Source organism: Sinohyriopsis cumingii, chromosome 4 (genome assembly GCF_028554795.1).
Source record: "Sinohyriopsis cumingii isolate HCF-2022 chromosome 4, ASM2855479v2, whole genome shotgun sequence".
Lineage (NCBI taxonomy): Eukaryota > Metazoa > Mollusca > Bivalvia > Unionida > Unionidae > Sinohyriopsis > Sinohyriopsis cumingii.
The window spans coordinates 87,506,691-87,530,180 of record NC_142964.1 but is presented as its reverse complement, the minus strand read 5'-3'; the positions used below and the strand labels follow the sequence as shown (position 1 = coordinate 87,530,180).

The 23,490-nt window shown below is 34.5% G+C and overlaps 1 protein-coding gene across 2 annotated transcripts in view; it reads right to left on the bottom strand.

The window, feature by feature from the left end:
- Positions 1 to 23,490, bottom strand: part of LOC149801608 (zwei Ig domain protein zig-8-like) — a 133,905-nt gene that overhangs the window by 29,543 nt on the left and 80,872 nt on the right. For both annotated transcript variants that reach the window (XM_089955869.1, XM_089955868.1), the window contains exons 3-4: positions 15,772 to 16,191; positions 1,644 to 1,768 (exon numbers count right to left, since the gene is read on the bottom strand). In XM_089955869.1, the coding sequence (XP_089811995.1) occupies positions 1,644 to 1,768; positions 15,772 to 15,841 (195 nt within the window). In that variant the 5' untranslated portion in view covers positions 15,842 to 16,191. The remainder of the gene's footprint in view (positions 1 to 1,643; positions 1,769 to 15,771; positions 16,192 to 23,490) is intronic.

Below are 23,490 nucleotides of genomic sequence, written 5' to 3'. Positions count from 1 at the left end.
TGGTAGTTTTGCAAACTCCACATGTATACCAATAAAGTCAAATAGGCAACGACTGCAAATGGTAGCAACGAAGAAAGCTCTGATGTTAAATGTTTGCATAAACGAGATTCGTAAGTCATCTATTCATAATAAGTCATATATATATATATATATATATATATATATATATATATATATATATATATATATATATATATATATATATATATATATATATATATATATATATATACGCACACACACACAAACAAATTACTTGGTAATAATGATACTAACTTGCACTGATAGAACCACTTTGAAACATTGTTTACAAAGTTATCTTATAAAGTCGGAATTATATAAAGAGTTCAGTGTTTTATATAAAATCGGTTGGTACTAAAAGTTTAAAAAAATTGTTTCCTCACTTTTATCTGCTGCATAGACAGTACAGTTATCAGAAATTGGCAACCATGATAATCATAAATGCTAAAGATATTTTAATTATCTATACTGCATCTTTTCAACAGTCTTAAATGGATGCTGAGTAAGGACTGTTAGGCTTAGAAAAGCTTTTCTAATGTTCAAGGTCTTAACGTATTTAGCGCCAAAGTATCTTAACCTTTTTATGTTTGTAAGGAATATAATCACAGGGAATACACGGTTGAGTGAAAACAATCAGTTATACATACCATCAGACCCGACAGAGTATTTTAAGAAATCTTATGCGTACGCCGGTAGAGGTTTTATGGAATAGTTGGCATTAAGATACTAAATATTCGCGTAATGTTTCAGCTTTTAAGACCTTACACCTCTAAAAATATTTTAATAAGGGATCCTAATTTTATCACTGCATACTATTTGTACGTGGCAGCTGTGATATATCTATGCGATAATAGAATGTTAACCTTATAAAATTGTTATTAATTTCTGTTATATTTGTATTCTTTTATGTAGTAGATTTTAAACTCGTAGATTCTTTACTAATTACATGTATATTCCTTGCATATTTTTTATTGCTGGGCCATAGTGTGAACTGACTATTAGTTAATGTTGTCATCCTGTATAAGGAATTATATTATTTTCTGATTTTTATAAGTAGTAATATTACGATATTACACACAACAAATTATATCAGTTATGCCAATGCGTTAATATTATTAGTCTACAGTTTATGCGTTACCTGTTGGACTAGATCAGGACAGTCGAAACCAAAGCATAAAAACATTGTCGCAAGCCATTCCTTTATCACCCGTAGCCACTAATGCAAAAGTATCCCTGTTTCTCATGAATAGGCACAAACCTGCTTAGCCAATCACTGCATGTGCGAGTAAAGTTTTCTCGCCATTGTGATTCACAGTTACCTTCCAGCTATGTAAATGAATGAATCAAAGTGTATATTGTAAGTGCAATCACGTTTCAATCGATAAACGGGCACTTTGATTCATATGTATGAGATTGTTAAATTGTGTTATTGATGAAACATTATCGTTTATGCATACTCTTAAAAACAATGAGGAAATCTCATCACGGGTAGCCACGGCTACTAAAGAAGCGGAGCGGATGATAGCCAGTGGCTTGAAAGATAGTACGTGAACACTTCCAAGCAAACTGAACTGTATAAAACCTTGTATTTACGAAATAGCCTCGTAGATAATTAAACTTACCATCTTCGGACCCAGGTTTTGTATATGGCAGCCAAGAACCGCCAGTTCTCCTTTGTGGACTGTTATGTTGATCGGTGTCTGTAGGAACCGAGGAGGGCCGTACCTCTTCACTATGTAGCAGGTGACTAAAATATTATAAAAAATATACTAACCTCAGAGGACTGAGCGGTCTACTATTAATATAGTCGCATTACTGGTATATTGGTTCATTTCTAAATGGGATTTTTCTTTAATATACAGCTTGTCATATCATATATAATAAAACACAGATACACATTTCTATGTTTTCAGTGTCCACGCGAATATATATATATATATATATATATATATATATATATATATATATATATATATATATATATATATATATATATATATATATATATATATATATATATATATATATATATATATATATATATATATATATATTGGTTACATGCTTTCGTATGGACACTGAATACTGACAAAGTGATCTAAATACCGATATAGGTACACTTGAAGCAACTAATTTAAAATATATATTCCTCAGATTCTTATTTCTTGTTTCCTAAAACAATAACGCTCTTTTATTGTAATTATTGAAATTTAAAATTATCTGAACAAATATATAATTTTCATGCTATATTTGTATCTCACATGTCGAAAGATACTCAAATATTACCATATATAATACGTTTATAATTTTAAAGGCCAAAATATACAAGATCTACTCGTCAAAATACGTAATTGTTGAGCTCCATTATTCTCCCTGATGTACAGCCAAGTTGTTGCAATTTTTGGCAACAATACTCTTGTAGTAACAAAACAATAGGGATTGGAAGATGTGTCTCCCATTAGTTTAAGCAACAGCATAGTGTTTCCTCCGTTGCAAGGATTTTCGACATCCTAAAATTAAACTGATAATATAAAATCAATCTATTTCATTTATCTTCTTTCTCCATCCAATTAAGCTAACGAAATATACAAACAAAAACTTACAGTATTTCGGCCCCTCTCCCCTACTATTTTAACAATTCCTGACAGTAAGAAAATAAAAATTGATTATGAATTACTTTTGAACACAGCATTTTTTAAAAAAACTTTTCTATTCTAAAAGTAGAACTCTTTTGCACAGTATCATCAACAAAGATAGAAGTCAGCTTTTTGGGGAGAAAACATTCAGCAGTATGTATGCGTATCGCACGAATGGCTGTCTCATTACCTTTTGGTGTTAAGCTTATCGCAAGAAACAGGAAATATCTTCTTCCGGAATTAGAGTACATCTGCAGCTACGCAATTATGAATACGTTTAATTCCACGTGTTTTTATGGCACGTATATTTATTTTAGTTCTGTACTGACTGTGAAATGCAAGTACTAAAATTACATCGACAATTTATAAAGTACCAAAGGAAACTACCTAATTAATGAAATGAGATTATAATAATATAAACCAAACTTATAAAATCAGTTTATTGTTTGAACGTATGAATAAGAAAGCATTTTACCTTCAAAATTGACCAATAATCCCATACGACCCTTTGTATTGCCAAGATATCAATCAACTCTTTTTAAATGAGTTTTGGATGTATGTATAATTTGTTTTCTTTTCTTTTTTATTGTAAGGGGATGTTTTTCAGAAGAAAAAAGTGACTTGTCCTTCCTGAGCCAGCAGCGCCTCTGGCAACGCGTGTGGAAGAATGAATGAAAACTTGCTGTGAAATTAAAATGTGTCTCAGTAATCATCGAACCAAATTAATATGTGGAATTAGATATCACTACCTTGATTGTTTTACACTAACACTTTTTATTTTTCGTCCTTGGCAAATTCTTCATTTATCTATGGATGTCGTTTACTGTTAAAAAAAAATGCAAATTTTACGTGGAAGCATACCAAATATAATAAATACATATTAAATGTGGAAGCGTACCGATTACAATAAATATATATTAGATGTGGAAGCGTACCGATTACAATAAATACATATTTGATGTGGAAGCATGCCAAATATAATAAATACATATTAGAGGTGGAAGCGTACCGATTACAATAAATACATATTTGATGTGGAAGCGTACCGATTACAATAAATACATATTTGATGTGGAAGCGTACCGATTACAATGCTAACAGTCTTACACATGGTGGCTTATCAAGCAGATTTCCATAGGACGGAGCTAACTATGATAACGCACGAAACGATTACATAGAAAACGGCATGATTATTATTTATGACTCTTAAGGGAATGCAAGTAACGAATAATAGACCTAATCCATATTTTTAAGAGGATTATAAGTGATAATACCTCATATTAATGTTTTAATATTCAGGTATTAGATACCAAATGTAAATAAACTAACGTGCGAAGTTTCTATATACATATAAACTGAATAGTGACCAACGAATTAGAACTTCGCAACCTTCATATCCACCAGTGTCCTTTCTTCCATGAAACAAATTCTGCATACTCTCTAGTCAGTGAAAAAAATTAAACATGTTAATTTTAGGGCTGTCTGCAAATTACTTTAATGTAGGAAACATGTTCTCCACAATATTTATATAACTGCAAGCCTGAAATCACATCCGGTGTTTAAAAATTTCATTTCCTTGCTTTGATGGGATATTAAGCGAAAAATCGTTTGCTAATGTACTATAGCGGAACAGAAATATCCGCTCTTGCCACATAGAAAGAAAATGATTTGATGCAGCAAACTTGTTCACAATTGCAAATGGGTGGTGCCTCAATTTACTATACCTAGCAAATTTTCCACTACGTCACAAAGATTATATATATATATATATATATATATATATATATATATATATATATATATATATATATATATATATATATATATATATATATATATATATATATATATATATATATATATAGACACACACACACACACACACACCCATGACTTAACAAGTACCTGCTAAAGCCAAACTGTGAATAGTGAAAATAAACAAAAGATTAGAAGTATGTGACTGTATGCCACATATCTCCGCGCTTACCTACTGTGAGCCTAACTCTCATATATAAGCCGCTTGGACGAGTCCCGAAGAGTAAAGACTGACCAGGTGTTAATATTATTTGCTTATAAACATTGTGTCCTCTTTATCTGCCATGCAACATTTAGTAATGACAACAATATAGAAATACAGCGTGAGAAGATTTATTATCTCATTACCTTTCAACTTTAGGCAAGGAGGCAATAATAAACGTCCAACAGAATGCGAGACACGCGTACAACAGTAAATAATTACAATTTTGGTACAATGCAGAAAAACTATTCCGACCAGTAAAAACGTGTCAAATAAACTATTTGTATGGGCCCCTGCTGAAGAACAGATTTAAGTCAAAATGTAAGGAAACAGTTTTTATTATTTTCTCCACGCCATTTATATTTTAACAGGATGTCCTTTACAGATTGCAGAGTATATAAATTGGAATAATTTATATGTACTCATATTTGTTATCTATTTTTAATTTATTATGGTAGAGAACTGTCCTGATTCATAGTCCTGATCCAACATCCGTATAGCGGCCCGGAATGAAACTCGCCTAGCTGAGGATCGACAATTCACCGAGCAAGCAGCCAACTACATCTTTTTCTGAAGTGGACATAGTGAAGAAGAACGATGAGAAGCTGGTGTTGGTTTTACCATACAATCATAGCTAGCTGGTCAGCAAGGTCACAAATCTCCAAATATGCAAATGAGACTGGCACCATTTGGGAAACGACGACATGCAATTATCATTAGCATCAATGCAGCCACAACGAAAACCCAGATGACATCGAATACAAAGTTTATAAAAACTTGTAGACTCCTGCCGCACACGTATCGAGGTTAGGCAATCTCCATATCCCTGGTGACATTAATGCTATAGTTGGCGCAAATTACCAAACATGGCCAGATGTCATCAGCAAATATAACTTTGGAAAATTCAACGACAACGGGTTCCTAAAATTGATAAAATGCCCTAGACACAAGCCCCCCCCCACAAAAAAAAAAAAATCAACAACACAAAAACAAAACTCAAAGTCTATAACTTGGAGCTAAAGAATGTGAAAGAGGCATTTACTAAAGAGTTGTGCAGTCAACTAGAAACAACTGAAGCTAACTGGGCATCCTTAGGAGATTTGGTGTATTTGATGAGAAGGATAATAGTAATAATAATAATAATAATAATGAGGACTTTGTATAGCACCTAATCTTTAGAATCTCTAAGCGCTTTTAAACATTAGACAACACCTATAACATAAAAAATATATATAACGAAATGACTACAAAAAAAGTCATAAAATTAGAAAACATAAAAGACATGCTGAGAATATTTAAGGTAGGAAACATTATTAGTCTTTAAGTTTGTTCTTGCAGTCGAAATAAGTGAGTTTTAAGAGCACTTTTGAATGGGATCACTGTATCTTTGTGTCTAGGTTCAGTGGGCAATTCATTCCACGTTGCTGGGCCCTGGTATGCAAAAGAACGCTGTCCATATGACTTTGTTTTCATAGTGGGAATAATGAGTATACCATTGTCAGAAGAGGAGCGTAAGTATCTTGCTAGTGTGTACACATGGGTGAGGTCGGATAGGTATGTTGGACTGGAGTCCTTCAGTGAAACGTAGCACAGAGAACAACTTTTGTGTTTGATTCTGAATCGAATAGATAGCCAGTGTAGGGTACAGAGCAGCGGGGAGGTGTGCTCTGATCGTGGTACTCTAAGTATGATCCGAGCAGCTGTGTTTTGAACTTTTTGAAGTTTCTGGAGCAGATATTGAGATGAACCAGACAGAATTGAGTTACAATAGTCCAGTCTTGAAAGTACTAATGAACACAGAAGTGTTTAGTGGCATCAGCTGAAAGATATTTGCGAACGGAGATGATGCGTCTCAGCTCAAGATATGCAGCCTTGCATATGTTCATGACATGTTGGTGCAATGTGAGAGTACTGTCCAGAGTAACACCTAGGTTTCGTACTGATTGTGTGCATTTAATGTTGGTGTTGCTGATATGTATTGTTTGAGGTAAAGGATGTGAATGTGAAAGCCTTTGTGTTGTGATCAAAATGACTTCAGTTTTATCATCATTCATCTGCAGCTTGTTACATGTCATCCATGATTTCACATGAAAAATGCACCTCTCTATACCTTGGATGGTAGCATCAACTTCAGTTGGGTGGCTAGATTTGTATATTTGTTTGTCATCAGCGTATAATTGGTGAGACACTGGATGATGATCTATGATACCTGAGAGTGGCTGAATGTATAGAATGAAGAGAACAGGTCCAATAACAGACCCCTGTGGAACACCACAACATAGATTAACTGGACTGGAGTGTATTCCATTTGCGGACACAATTTGTGTCCTGTTGATCAAGTAGGACTTGAACCACAGTAAGGCTGTATCATGAATGCCAAATACATGCTGGAGACGATGAAGTAATATATCATGGTCTATTATGTCAAATGCTGCAGACAAATCAAGGAGGGTGAGGACTGTAATCTTTCCGCTATCCAAAGCAGAGAGAATGTCATTACTTTTAAAAGAGTAGTGTCAGAACTGTGGCAAGGGCGATATGCAGATTGTACATTGCTGAAAAGACTGTTTGAATTTAGATGAGATACAAGCTGGGATAGAACAACCTTTTCTATGATTTTTTATATGAATGGGAGATTAGAAACTGGGTGGCAGTTCTTTAAATCGTTATGGTCTAGTGTTGGTTTCTTCAGTAGAGGCTTTACAATGGCAGTTTTGAAAAATGATGGGAATTCCCCTGATGAGAGAGAGGTATTAATAACATCAGTTAGTGAAGGCAATACTGGATCTAAGCGCTGAAGCAGCTGTAATGTTGGAATTGGATCAAGTTCACATGACTTTGGTGCACTCTTCATCAGGATTGTGCGTACGAAATCCATAGAGACAGGTTCAAATGCTACTAATGGTTGCCGCTCAAATTCTGTATCCCAACCGTACGGTATCGACGAGTCAATTAAAATTGTGCTGTCAGGCTTATCTCTAATGGTTTGTACTTTGTCAGGGAAGAAATTTGCAAACATGTCCGGAAGGTCGACTGAAGAGAAAGTAGTTGGAAGTGGTGTACATTTGTTCCTGGACATTAGTTTATCAGTAATCTCTGCACTTGGTAGCTGGGGCATGTTTGTCGAGCAATGAACGCAGGTGTTTATCGAGTTGTTCTGCTGTAGGAGGTAAGCAAGTTGTTAGGTTTGCTTAGATGTCATGCATTAGTTTGGTTCTATTTATCATACGGAGGTTTCTCTTAGTAGCAGATAAAGGTGGATGGTTAGGGACTGATACGTCAAGATGTCATATAATGCAGAGGTAGTCTGATGCAAGTTCATGGGATACCAGGGAGGACCGTAGAATGTTATCATCAGGCCTATGAAGAATCCAGTCTAAAATGTGACCATGTTTATGGGTGGGTTGGTTAACTGAATGTTTGAGGTTGAAAACATTAATGGAATCTATGAGTTTTGATGTATTTGGGTTTCCGGGACAGTCAAAGTGAAAGTTAAGATCTCCAAGAATAATCAGGTTGCCACCTATCGAATTTCCATAGCCCAGGAGATTCGGAAACTGCTCCAAAAAGAGAGATTCAGTCAGCTTGTTTTTTCTACTAGGAGGGGGGCGGTAAAGGCAGAAAAAATGGACTGACCTTTGCTCCAGTGTGAGTGTGGCTTGGACTAGTTCAAATGATGTGTGGTCGAAATTGAATGTTGTGGTGTGGTTAATACGTTTGAGCATGGATTTCTTTGTGATGACAGCAATTCCACCTCCGCGAGAGTTACGGGAACGACTTGATGGAGTAACCAGTGGGTGTTAGATCCGCGCACTTGGGCTCATCGCCTGATGTTTTTAGCCACGTTTCTGTCAGGAAAAAGACGATATTCTAGTCGTTGACAAAATTAACTATTTCTGTGTGCTTTTCCGGTGGTCCTACTGATTAGGCATTGAATAATGCAATACGCAGAGGTTGGATAGTTGACACAAAGGTTGACGATTTACTACCATAAGAAGACTATGAACTAGAAACATCGGCTCCAAAAGGCTTGTTTAAAATACAGCACTTTAGTTTTCTAAGAAGACATACTTCAATGAAATCAAGTGGACTGTCCAGTGCAAACTCTGGGAGCTGCAAGACATGTTTGAGCAGCAGTGCAGATAAAATTCAATCATACGCAGACAGGAATGTCAGGAGGAAATTATATGATGTTTTGACGAAAATCATCGGGAAAATGAAATAATACTATACAGAGGGGCAGAACATAACAGCACCATCTTCAATCAACAATCATCTATCTCTGAGGGGGCACGTGTTCGACTGACTCCAGTGGAAATCAACATATCTTTTGCTGATCATTCAACACTGACTGAAACTGAGAAACCAATGGGCCTGATTTCAGTGGCAAAGCTCATGGAGCAGATGATGTATCAGCAAAAGTCTAGAAAGCCGGAGGCTGGCACGTAACACAGAAGCTAAATGAACTCCTCCAGTGAATGTGGACTCAAGATACTATGCCACACGAGTATACACATGAATCTATTATCAACTTGTACTAGAGGAAAGGCAACAACCAAGCACGCATCAACCTTTGGAACGCGTCCTAGCTATCCATAGCCGGCAAAATGCTCGCCAGAATTCAGTCAAGATTTCCTGCATAAGAGTCGGTTTGGATTCAGGAAAGGACGATTGAGAACAGACATGGCATTTGCAACCCGTCAAGTCCAGACGAAATATCAAGAACATAATTGCAGTTTGGCCCAAACGGGTGTCTACCTGACAAATGCCTCTGACACAGTCAGTCTTGGTGACCTCTGGAAGAACATGACACAATTTGGTTGCCTAGAGCAATTCATCTGAATGCAATGATGGCATGCTTGCTACCGTCGTGGACGACAGTGAGTCATCTGAACCAGTCACAGTCAGCAATGGAAGCAAGTAAAGCTGCGTCTTAGCACACAACCTTCTTCAGTATATGTTCTCTGATATGCTTAAATATGTCTTTTGTGACGATATCACTGGGATATATGTCAGACACGGGACCAATGGCAACCTACTCAATCTGAGAAGACTATAGCAAAGATGAAGTTACAGAAAAGTGACTATTCTGATCTCCTTTTTACTGACGACTGTTCCCTGAATACCCTATATGAGTCTGACATAGAACGGAGAATAGATTACTTCAATTCAGTTTGTGACAAATTCAGTATCCTAGTAAGTATCACGAGAACAGAGGCGATGCATCAACCTGCACCTGTACAACTTTACGTGGAACCTACCATCACGGCGAATGGGCAAACACGTGTGGACGATGCTGCAAAGAAAACTAAGTCTTTACAAAACAATTGTGTTCAAATGCATTTAAACTTTGCAATAATATCTCAGACACATTAATTTCATCACAGAATTTTTTTTAAAAAATCTTCTTCTTCTCCTATCTACCCGATAGGTCTAATTTTACAGCTACTATGAAAGTAGTTCTTATCGGGTTTTAGAGTATTTTAACATATAATTTTGACACACTGGAAAGTCAAGTACTTTGAAACACGTGCAGAGACTATATAGGAAAGTAATTTGCGTACTAAGCCCGTATAAAGGTTTCTGGTAGTGTGAACAGTTTACAGTAGCACTAACGGAAAATGAAATAAGTAAGTTTTGGGAAAAACCTATCTGCAAACTCTTGTTGATTACCTTAGATTCAGCTCATCTGGTAAGGCTTCATAAAGGACTTTTTTCTTTTTTCTAAACGAGGAGTGAACTGATGGATAGATTAGTACAATATCATGATGTATTGTAGTACATTATCAATGGCATAAAAGAAATTCAGGAACATATTTGTGTAGATCATTATAATAACTGTGATGCTAGATGCGCATGTAGGTTGTCACATTCAACATCTGGGATGTTAAAGGATCAACGTCCGATTATATGCATATATCGGCCAATGACGTGCTCTCATGCGCAACACGCAAATGCTCAGATATTCCTCCAGCTTGAACCACTCGGTTTAGGTGGAATACTGATTGTGCCCCACCTCAGTCTGCTATTCCCAGAATTGTGTACAGGTAACCTGAGAAACTGTATGTCTATAGGTTGACAGGAATTACATGAGTGTTGATCCTCTCCGCTGAATGTTGTTGAGGACCTTTTTCTAATCACACAGTGGCAAACAATATGACTATTTGTGTAAACAAAACATGGTCTAATTCGGGTGAAGGATGGTTAGCTTTCCTACACTTGTAAGTAAGGCTAGAGAACTAGTTACATGCAGATACCTGTCCCATAGAGTTTTTTGAAAATCTTAGAAATTGAAGAGCACAGAATTCTGAATATCATATTTTTACTGTGCAATAGAACTGGTGTTTACATTCTTGTTTTCAGCCTATGTAATAAGTAGGCAAAATCATTTGACTCATCAGTGCTTACAAAAGTTAGATCATCATATATGTTGTACGAAATTGCATTGAACATGTATCGATAATGCTGCAAGTAAAACGACCCAGTTCAAAGGTAAGCGAGTTACATTCTGTGTTTGTACATTATTGTACTTGTAAGACTCGTTACACCTACGTGATCTGTCAGGGTCAAGACCATGACACTTTTGAAGTTCTCAGTAATAACTGTTAATAGAATTTTTAAAGTTCTATTTAATTACACTAAATGCATTTTTTTCTTCCTCCAGATGTTCACAGTTGAAAATAGGATATATAAGACACCGTCAAACATGATACGGTCTTTTCTGAAATAAAACAAGGACAATGTGTTGTCAGCATTTAAGTTTCCGTTTATATGTTATATTTTAGTGGTAATTTGCTGTAATATGGGGAGCCGGTGGGAAGATATTTCTGAAATTGAGTAATTAGCCAATTACTAGGAGCAGAGGCCATGATTTACAATATTCACAAGACTATGCTAACTTGGATTAATTGCGTAAAATAGACATTTTTATTTTCTTAACTTAAGAAATTCTCAGGATATTCGCACACGTAAGTGTTTCGTCATGTCATTTTAAATAGTACTAATCATGTGTTCGATCCTGATTATAGTATATGGCATGAAATACCGATCTACATCTTAGAAAAGCGTACAGATAAATAATATAAATGTGAATAAAGTCAAACTATGCAAGTGTGAAACAAATGTCTCATGAATATTTTGCTACTTGTTGACTGGAGGAAATGATGTATTAACCGATTGTACACCCCTTCATTTGATAACGACTGTTATCCATAGAAATATGAAAAATAACAATCTCAAGCGTAGCTCCCGCAAGTGTTCGAGATTGCTTGTTTTGCCCGGTACCGAGATACTGTTCGACCTCTTGCGTGTTACACTACTTAAGCACGATCATAAAAATACTGCATTTTGGAATCTTTCCCTTGAAAATAAATTGGACCCAAATTCATTTATGATGTTGAATGGATAGAGTTAAAACTTAATCATTGCGCGTATAAACTATTGAAATGCTGTTTAATCAGAGCCGATTCGAGGTTTTGTAGATTTACTTTTGGGTATTGTTTGTTTCGTTTAAGGGAGTATCCGCTTTGGAACAGAATTTTAATTTAATCTCATTGAATAAAATTGATGATATTCGGCATTCAAATTTTTTTTCAGCACATTTTTATCTCTCGATGCTCTAAACTTATTTCTTTCCCATTCAGAGGTTCATTTATTTATACATTCTTTCCATGCCAGATATTGTTATGTATGTTTAATTTAATTGTTTGTTTGTTAGTTCTAAACATTTTTTTCATTAAATGCTTTTGTGAATGCTGGACTTAACCTTGTCCTAAACTGAGTTCATTTCTACTTTACCTGATTGACTTTTTTATTTTTTTATTTCATTTTATGTCAACATAGCTAAATTATTCTCTGTGGATGAGCTTAATATCAGGATTATTATTTAGGTAAACAAGAAGGATTAAATATGTTTATTTCGGTCGGGATTATGGAATGTCCTAAAGTGAATGTTACAGGTTATTGTGCTGTAAGTAAACAAGGTTCATTAGATAATTATTGAAGGTTATTTTCCATTAGGTATTTTTTCTTTAGTTAAATGCTAATTGTGACCTGAAGTAATGTATATAATGTTGTAATTTTGAGGACTTGGTCATTCGTGCTTTAACATCTAGCACTTTCAAGTTGTATTATGCTGTGACAAATTGACTGAATTTTATTTTCTTCAAGTTATTGAATTCAAGTGATTATTTTCTCTGTACGTACAAAGGTAATCTGATAAAATTCTTGGATAAAGACATTCACTGGAATGTATCATATATTCAAACCTGGAATCATATTACTGTGACTTAACAAAAGATTGTTGACACATCAGCACTCCATAAGATATCACATTACCTTTAGTTTTGGATCTCTTCGAGACTTGTACTGAGTTTTATTCAGGACTTTATATTACTAGGACTTGTGTCTATAATTCTTAGACTATTTTGGGATTTACTTCGCAATACAGTAAGTTCTTTTTAATCATTTTCACTTTGTATTCTATGGAAAAAATATTTGTTAAATTTTACAGAGCTTTTTGTCTTTCACTCTTTTCTGTTACATATTTTAATAGCATAGACTCATAACAATATCAACCATTTCTTTTCTCGAATTGATTAACAAGTTTATTGGTGATACACGTTTCACACAGTAGTCTGCTGATTAGGCAAAATGGTGTTTATACAACAAAATTATCTGCTTCCTACTTTTCAGCTACCATTTATTTATGAACAATTTATTCAGTATTTAGGAAACTAGCACTTGAAACGTGACTTACTGTTTGAGGATTTTAAAAATATTTAGTGTATTTCACTTAGTTACTTTCAATGATAAATACCCAGTGTATCTTATAGACTTCTTTAGAGATTTATTGTTTCTTTATTTTAAAAACTATTTCCGCTAGTGCAAAGATATTTGTGATGAGGGGTGAATGGGTCTTGTTGGGCACTGTAAAAAAAGCAATATAGACCCTCTTGGGCCAACAAAACCCGGAAATGGGGCACGTGACTCGTTCAGCCAATGGAATGCAGTTTTATTGTGTACGAATATATGGGTCAGCATTCTTAGCGTCACTTGCAAAATAATTCTTGGAGATACGGGTTGTATATTTAGCGGTCATACTTTTTACATCTTCCACCACCACCACCCCAACCGCCTTAGCGTACAGCTTCCTATGTTGTAGTTATTTCGTAAATAACTTTAGGCATGTTATTTCATATGAACATAACTTCTTGCAGCTTCAGATGAATTTCTCAGAAGTAGCATTGTATGATGAAGGTGTTCACACCTGTACTACACAACTTATTTAAGCATCACATTTCTTTCATGTTTTTGTATCCTTTCCTATTTGTATATATTTGAAAATATTTTTTAAGAAATGTCATGGTTCTTTCTGTTGCAGGTACATTATGGCGGTCTCAGCTCCCAAATGGATTGTTTTTGGTTTGATGGTTTACAAATTTATATTCTAATCTGAATTTTAACTAAGTAGTTTATCACATACTATGTTAAAGTAATTTTGTAAATAACTTTATGCATGTTAGATCATATGTACACATATGTACATATAATTATTTTCAGTACAAATGTCACTTATGTGACCTCCAACAACAAATCGTTTTCCAGCATTATTCGTTATGCTAAAATTCTATGAACATATCATCTATAAAATTCCTTCTTAGATGGTACCTCCGAGCTTTATAGTTGCTAGGACGACTACATCATTATATTAGGGACATGTAAACATCTCCCCCCTCTCTATTTTATTATACTAACCGGTTTAGTGTAACATGATTCAATTATAGCATACTCATTTACAGATATATCAAATTTATTTCAATTTTTTTCACATCCTCTACTTTTACTGGACACATTTTAGCAATAGTCAAATATTTCCTAATTATAGTTCAACTATATCATGGGGACATGTATGCAATATTTTGTAATAATCAACTTTATTTCACGGCGTAAACGTACCATTTATTTGTGTATATTATATATTAATACAAGTTCTTTTGTTCTTTAGACACTAGGGCATCTCTACGTACGAGCTTCCTTTAAACACTGACACCTATTTATGTTCTATATTATATACTGAGCACTGTTAAACACACGCCTAGTGCTTTCGCTTCTGTCCTGTTCACATTCGGTACTGCTATATATATATATATATATATATATATATATATATATATATATATATATATATATATATATATATATATATATATATATATATATATATATATATATATATATATATATATATATATATATATATATATATATATATATATATATTACACTGTATACCATTTTAAAAGTGTCGGAAAGTAAGTATGTTTTGAATGTTTTAGTGGGAATAGAATTAACTTTCGGGAAGTGGAATTAAATAAAACTTGGATAATTGTACCCAAGAACAGAATCTCCCCTGGTCATTTAGCATTATTTTCCGATGTATCAAATTTCAAATTATCAACTTTTGTTTGTTCTGCCCTTTTCGCCTTCACCACGGTTTATCAGCAAGACAACACTATTCTCACCGTTGTGCTGCTCTAGAAGTTTTCGATGTTATGTTTTAGTACTGTCGTTTGCATAAACGAGAGGGGTGTGTGTGTGTGTGTGTGTGTGTGTGTGTGTGTGCAAAAAGTAATAAAAATGATTGTGTTTGTCAGGGAAATAATAGATATTACAGAAAGGTGACAAACACCAGTATAAATCTGGTGCGAAACCAGTCCAATCGCTTTCGAAATCTACCTATTCCTTTTTCACGTGCGCTGGTACGTCTTTATAGGCACCAAACATACTATGATGTGGGAATCTTAATAGAGCATTCATTATGCGCGATCAAGCTGAAAGCAACTATTTCTCTTTCCAAGCTTTTTAAATTCATCTCTCTCTCTCTCTCTCTCTCTCTCTCTCTCTCTCTCTCTCTCTCTGCCCTGGGCCACTATTGCACTAAAATATTCTAGCTTTGAACGTTGCTAAGGTTGCAAGGGAAATATATTATTTATCAGTAATGGTATGGCATTAGTCACGCCATTTTGTTGTTCCCACACATCATCTAGGAATTCAGTCAGTGTCAGTCGCTTGTCAAGTAGAAAGAAAGTCACTTACCTGTTTCGATAAGAATGAAGATAATCATAAACCAATGAGAAAATTCCAGTGATAGGTGTAACCACTTCATCCTCCTACTTTTCTTGTCTCATGTCATGTTAATTGGAACATTAACTAAATGAGATAATCCAGAAATCAAATTACTGTGTTACAATCCCATTGGAACAGCCGGAATGACACAAGAAACAAAAAACACAACGAGAGTCTCTGGCGGCAAACTCTCGGTTCATCACAGAAATAACTTTATATTTCATTAATGTTTGATTTCCCATGTTGCTATAAGCTCATCGGAACAGAAATCGATTCCTAAAAGTTTGCTGCTCAGATCATTCGTTTGATCATCCTGTATGGATGTGTGATTGCTGAAAAATCCTGGTTGTTCTTCGTGAATCCGTTTTAGGGTTTCTCGACAAATATAGTCTGTAAAAGAATAGATAATAGCATGACATGCTCGGTATATAAAGTCACAAAATCATTCCTCTGGAAAATTTTCGAGCACTGAGAATTAAAACAGTTTGACGAATTCTTCTCATATAACGATACCTAAAGTGAGAGTTAATTTTAGGAGGAAAAAACAATAGTCGTGCCAGAAAGTCTATACGTATTATGTGTTTAATTCATGCACTACAATTTTTTTCTACAAAAAAAATCACAAAAAGATGTTTTAACTTCTCTTTATTGCCAGTTAACAAATTTCATTTATTTCTTGCAACTAATTTCTTTGTTTGTTGTTGTTACTATTGTTGTTTTTTTGTCCCAGTACATCAAACATATTAGCTTATTACTTTGCAGTTACGATTGCAATGCATTATTGTAAATTTTTGCCAGGCCATTAAAAGAAAATTCGGAAAAACAGATCCTTGTAACCTCTCGAATTATTTTGGATGAACCACTTTTTCCCCCGTACAAAACTCTCCTGTTCTGTTAATTAATTTATCAGCTCATATATATTTTGGTTGAAAGTTCTATATTTAAAAGTGAATCGCTGACCTCCCTGAAAGTATCAAGGGCATTTATTGAAGGAAACAAAATGACTATGCCCATGTAATATGTTACATGATTGTTTAGGCACAATCCACAGTAACACTCAATGTGTTTGTGCTAAGGGTGACGACAGAGTTTTGCTTGTCTGGTGGTAAGGCCACGTGAGCTATAGGTATGGTCCTGTATCCGTCATGCGTGCTGTGTCATTCATTGTCCGTTCGTCAGCAATTGCTGGTATCACTCTGTAGATTATACTTCCTATCCGATTGTGATCAAACTTTACAGTGTACAATGTGTGCATATGTCATCAAGCTCACAGAAGAGTTCAAAACTGAGTGAGATTAACGCATATTAATGAGGTGGTCTTGCATCCGATTAACTGAGCATGTTACCATTCTATAGGCTGGACTTATGATCCGATTTTGCTCAACCGTGGTAAGTAGATTTAAATTATCAACACCTGGGAAGATTACACCCATGAGTAACTTACATACACATTAATGAGTTGATCATTTACTAATTGGCCAAGCTTGTCAATCTGTAGCCACTCTATTTTGTTTAGATTCGTTTATCAGACTTGGCAAATAAGTCTATGTCATCAAGACACCCACTGAGATCTTTGCATATTAATGAGGTGATCTAAAATCTGTTTGGTTGAGCATCTTGCCAGTAGGAAACCTGTTTCTCACCCGGATTTACTCACACATGATAAATAATCAAATATCATCATGATAACTTTTATCATGGGCGATATCTATGCATATGTCTGAGGTAATTTTGCACGTTTCGTTTATTTTTGGATGGGTGAGGGTTGTTGTTGCTGTTTGTTTGTGTTACATACGCGTGGGGTGGTACGAACCGTTATAAATTTGGTCTAGTGACCAGTAGGGTCCGAATTATATTTGAACCATCGGATGAGCTACTCATCATGCTAGTAGCATTACTTCTGTCATATTATATGTCAGTTTCTTAAATTATCTTACATAATGAATATGGTGGATGTTTCTCGTTGTGAACAAAACCTATTCGTATGAATAGGGTAATTGGGTACTGGATTGGTTGCACCATGGTATTACTCTGGGGACTGAGATTTTGCTCCAGCTTGGTAAATTAGCTCATTTTATCATAGTGATAGTCAGATTTTATAATAAGTGAGATATGCACAAATTAGTGAGATGATTTTGCATTTGATTATCTGAGCCTGCTGCAGTGTTTAATCTAAAGACGACATTTTTCATCTCATTTCGATAAAACTTGGTAACTAGGTTTCTCTCATTGAAATCTCGAATTAGTTCGATTATGGACAAGATATTTGTAAGTTTCTCTTTCGAAATACTTGTATCATACTATGGTAAAATAGGTAAAATGGATATGGTATAAAGTCTGAGGGATGGTTAGCTTAGGTTGTCATTCTTACAATGTTATATACGCCCATGGACGCCGCACATAGGGGCAAGGTGGCACTTGCCCCTCCGGCCGGATAGCTTGGCCTACAGTCGTAAAACTTAATAGGCTGATACTACATATTTGCCCCCTCCCCCCGAAAAATATTCTGCGGGTGCCCCTGGATACGCCTGCTTAGATGAAGTATCAAATGTTGTTATGTACGTGTAAGCAGGGTCCAACTGGGACTTTTCTTAATATCTTAATCCTCAGTGTCCATGTACTTGAGCCATATGGTACCAGTAACAACTTGTTACAGCACGAACTAAATTAGCTGCCATAGAGTAAAGCCCTTTAGTTAGAAAAATGCACGGAACTTCTTAAATATGTTTATATTGAACATGTCTATAACGGCTACACATGTACTAGCTACAACATGCTAAGTCAGCAAAGCTGTAAAACGTTAATGCTGACCAATTATAAAGCTATTGCTAATTTACAAATGTTCACCATGTTGATAGAAGTAACAGTATTTTTCATTTTTTATATTTAAAGCGTTTGTTTTGTTTTTTCTTTGTTTAATTTTGTGGGCTTTGAAGAACAAAATTATTTGCACTCTTATCGGTATTCTAGAGGCATTAAATCCAACGTACAATTCAGGGAAAAAGGTGACATGCGATATTACTCCTATTTTGCAATTGTACAAGATGATTATGTCCATTCAACGATAATGGATGAATTTTCCTTTGGACAAATTAGAATTTAACGTATGACAGCCAGTAAGATTGAAAAGGGTAGGTTGCTCTATCAGACACAGACAAAACAAGCAAGCATTTAACATATAGTATAAGCAAAATTTATAAATAATACTAAAACAATGGGTGGTTTGAAAATGGACATAAAAGTTTTAACGCTACTGTAAAAAAAAAAAAAAAAAACATAAAATTAAATGACACTGAAAATGAAAGCGCTATAAAATATTGATATGAATTCGACAGTTGATTTTTTTCCAACATTTTCAAAGCATTAGGGATAAAAACTTCCTTCAGAATTGGTCAGTTTTCCATTCTTTCACTAGATGTAGCGGGTGCAGGTAACATTCTTTGATTAACCTTGCAATAACAGCCACTGTACTATTACGAACATGTTTCATATCAGTCGGAAAATAACACTGAGACCTTCACCTGGAAATCATGCTTCTATTCTTCCTTGTGCAAGTATTTTGGTTTTAGTCGTTAATTTACATCACAAATCACTTATCCGGTCCGCTCCCTGCAGGAAGTTGTCCGTGTCTGTTCCAGAAGTAAATCGTAAACCCGCTGAGGGTGACCTGCTACAACAAACCGTGTCTACAAGCGAATATTATAGCTAATTTGCCACATCATAAAGACATGTGTTCGTGTCTTCGAATAAGTCTGTCCGAATTGGCATTTTCTTTAATTAAAAAGCAAGTAGATATGGCATTCTGGGAGCAAATAGGATAACTTTTCTTGTCAATATCTGGCAGTGTATAAACGGTTGTCTACCATGCGACGCCAAATCAACGCTAGTCATTCATATACGGACGTAATGAACATATATAAAAATACTTTCTAACATCAGGTATGTAAGTACAATTTAACTGAAATTGGGCTCGATTTTACTCCATCTTATCTGATTGAAAGCCATAGGTCTCTAGGTCTCTTGTCTAATTGTAGGCCCTAGGTCTCTGTCTCTGTTTGTCTGTCTGTCTCTCTTTCTCCCACTGTAGCAAGATACGGACGAAAATCCGTGAAAAAACGAGCGTAGCGGATTTTTGCCTGTGTCATGCGACAATATATATGGATCTATGAATAATAGTTTAGGCAAACCAAACAACCAACTGAAAAAGAGAAAGATGGAGGATAAAAGTTAATAGAAGCATAATAATTACTTAGATCAACTGTAAATGGTTGCACGTTGAATTTTCAAGAAGCTAGCCATGCTGTGTTAGTCGTGCTCTAGATTCCTCATTCAACCCATCTTTCATATTTTAATAATACATATCAATTTGCAGAGGATTGTGAATAATCGCAAAAGGTACAGAACCACACTTTGCCGCGGACACACTGGGAGTGGATGTGACGAGTTCACTCAGTCTGTCAATACACAGTTACCTTTAGTCCGTCTTAGCTCCTTGGAAATGCAAATATGTGTATTTGCATGTGCTATAAAAATATATTTATGGTATGTACACGGTATCTTTGATATCTCACTCGTTATATAAATTCCTCATTGCAAGGAAACTTGGCAAGCCTCGTTTCCTTTCAATGAAAAATTGATATACCTCGTGGTATGTAATCTATACATTTTATATATATATATATATATATATATATATATATATATATATATATATATATATATATATATATATATATATATATATATATATATATATATATATATATATATATATATATATATATATATATATATATATATGTGTGTGTGTGTGTGTGTGTGTGTGTGTGTGTGTGTGTGTAGAGAGAGAGAGATATTGTAAACTTTACCAGAGCTGAGAAAATGCAAATTATTGATATTAATCTTCGATGTTGCGTCGGGCCAATATTGAAAAACACCCATTCACTTCTGTCATTTACGTATTTACATTATTAGCCTATAGCAAAATAAGCTATCAAAGTGTCACCAGCCTTTACCCGCTATCTAATGACGATAAAAAGTAATGTACTGATCAATATGACGGTAGGTGATTTCACACAACTTCTATTTTTATAACATTATTGGTCCGATGGATATCGACGCACGAATACGCAGTGATCTGACTCCTCGCACTCCAAGAAAGTACACCAGTAGGTTCTGTATATGACACAACTGGACTCATACAAGAGGATAAAAGTGAAATCAGCTATGTAGCGAAAACACCAAATCAGAGGAATTTAATATAAAATTCAAGTATGTGCGTGGCAAGAAATGAAATTCCAAGGATGATACTGACTACGTTAGAGAGGTGTGTAGGAATTGTTCCAAAGCTACGCCTACAGCAGAAGCGTTATTTTCTGTTTGAAATATTGCTGACGTTAAAAAGGTGTACACATAATATGTGGTATGCGATATTTCTCCCAATTGTATTCAGTTTTAAGTACAGTGAAATTGATTGGCATCATGGTATCTTTATTACTGTAACAAGAGAGCATTTAAAAATAACTACTAATCCTTAGACACGATGAGTTCCATATGTAAATTACTACAAGGACCCATTTAGACTATTAGAGTTCTTTGACATTTACTAATCAAAACCATTAATTTAACTTATGTTGGCATTAGAAGTCGATACAATTATACCGAGTATGCAATTAGCGTGCTGTCGCATACCAACATGCTATGTTAGGAGTTTGAATGTTACCTCTGCAGAGCGCGGTATATTTGTGTCTCCATACACTAATCAGTTAATTTTTGATTACGACCAGAAATGTATTTCTTTTTAAAACAGAAATGGAATTTGTTTGAAATATTTTTTTAAAAACATTGATAAGATTTACTTGACCTGTCAACTGATCATATATTTGATATGCCATTATTCTTCATTAGAAAAAGTAAGATTATGTTTACTTTTTCTTAAAAGTAAACAAATAAAATAAAAACAGAGATTCACAAATTAAAAGAATTTGTCGAGCAATATCAAGGATTGCAAATCGCACAACGCTCTGCAAACTTGGGCAACGTACGTGTTCTTATTTTTACTCCAGTGGCAACCTAATTTACAAATAGATGGTTACTACTTCCAAAACAATAAACCCTATACATTTTACCTAGCTATTACTTCGAGACAAATAAAAACTGTCTATGGTTCTCCTATTCCCGGTTTTTATTCCAAATTAGATATGATATATTTCGAAGTTTATTTTCTTTCCGTGGCAAAGTACCATTTCTATTATTCTTCATGTTAACAGTGTAATGAAGATTGGTTTTCTTTCTCTGAATGTTACCCGTCAGTTTATATAAGCAACTCTTAAGATGGATGGCCATTGCTATTGATAAACTATGTAAATAGCGGTTCCATCATTCAAGCCTCTCAGTTGATATTCATGTGCAAATAATGTATGACTACGTCATTATATATGAAAAAATAAACTGAATGATGAAATGGTTAGAGACAAATGAGAGAGAGGGAGAGAGAGAACAAATGAATGAATAAATAAAACACAGAAAAGAAAACAATTGTGGCGTTATCAAATATGACAACGCACACACGAACTCAAGTAAATAATATAAGTTATATACGAGCAGGAGGATTAAAACAGACAAATCAGTTACAAATATATATTCACTTTACGTCACAGGGAGATATTAAGTATCTATTCATTTAGTACCACACAGAGGCATTACATATCCATTCACTTAGTATCACATGGAGACCTTAATTATCCACTCACTTAACATCACATGGAAACATTAAATATCCATTTTCTTTATAGTTCATAGGGACATTAAATATGTATGCACTTAGCATTACATGGAGACATTAAATATCAATTTTCTTAGCATCACATGGAGACATTAAATAACTATTAACTTTGTATCCCACAGAGACATTAAATATCGATTCACTTAGCATCAAATGGAGACATTAAATAACTATTGACTTTGTATCCCAAAGAGACATTAAATATCGATTCACTTAGCATCACATGGAGTTATTAAATATCCATTCACTGACCATCACATGATGACATTAAATATCCGTTCACTTAGCACCAAATGGAGACATAAAATAACTACTGACTTTGTATCCCAAAGAGACATTAAATATCGATTCACTTAGCATCGCATGGAGACATTAAATGTCCATTCGCTTAGCATCACATGGATACATCAAATATCTAATTATTTTATATCTTATAGAGATACGAATTTTTAATTTACTTAGTATCACATATAGATATTAAATACCGATTTACTTCCCATCACATGGGGATATTAAATATCCATTCACTTAGTATCACATGGAGACATAAATTAACTATTGACTTTGTATCCCAAAGAGACATTAAATATCTATTCACTTAGAATCACATGGAGACATTAAATAACTATTGACTTCGTATCCCAAAAGAGACATTAAATATCCATTCACTTAGCATCACACTGAGTTATTAAATATCCATTCACTTAACATCACATGGAGTTATTAAATATCCATTCACTTAGCATCACATGGAGTTATTAAATATCCATTCACTTAGCATCACACGGAGACATTAAATAACTATTGACTTCGTAGCCCAAAAAAGACATTAAATATCCATTCACTTAGCATCACATGGAGTTATTAAATATCCATTCACTTAGCATCACATGGAGTTATTAAAT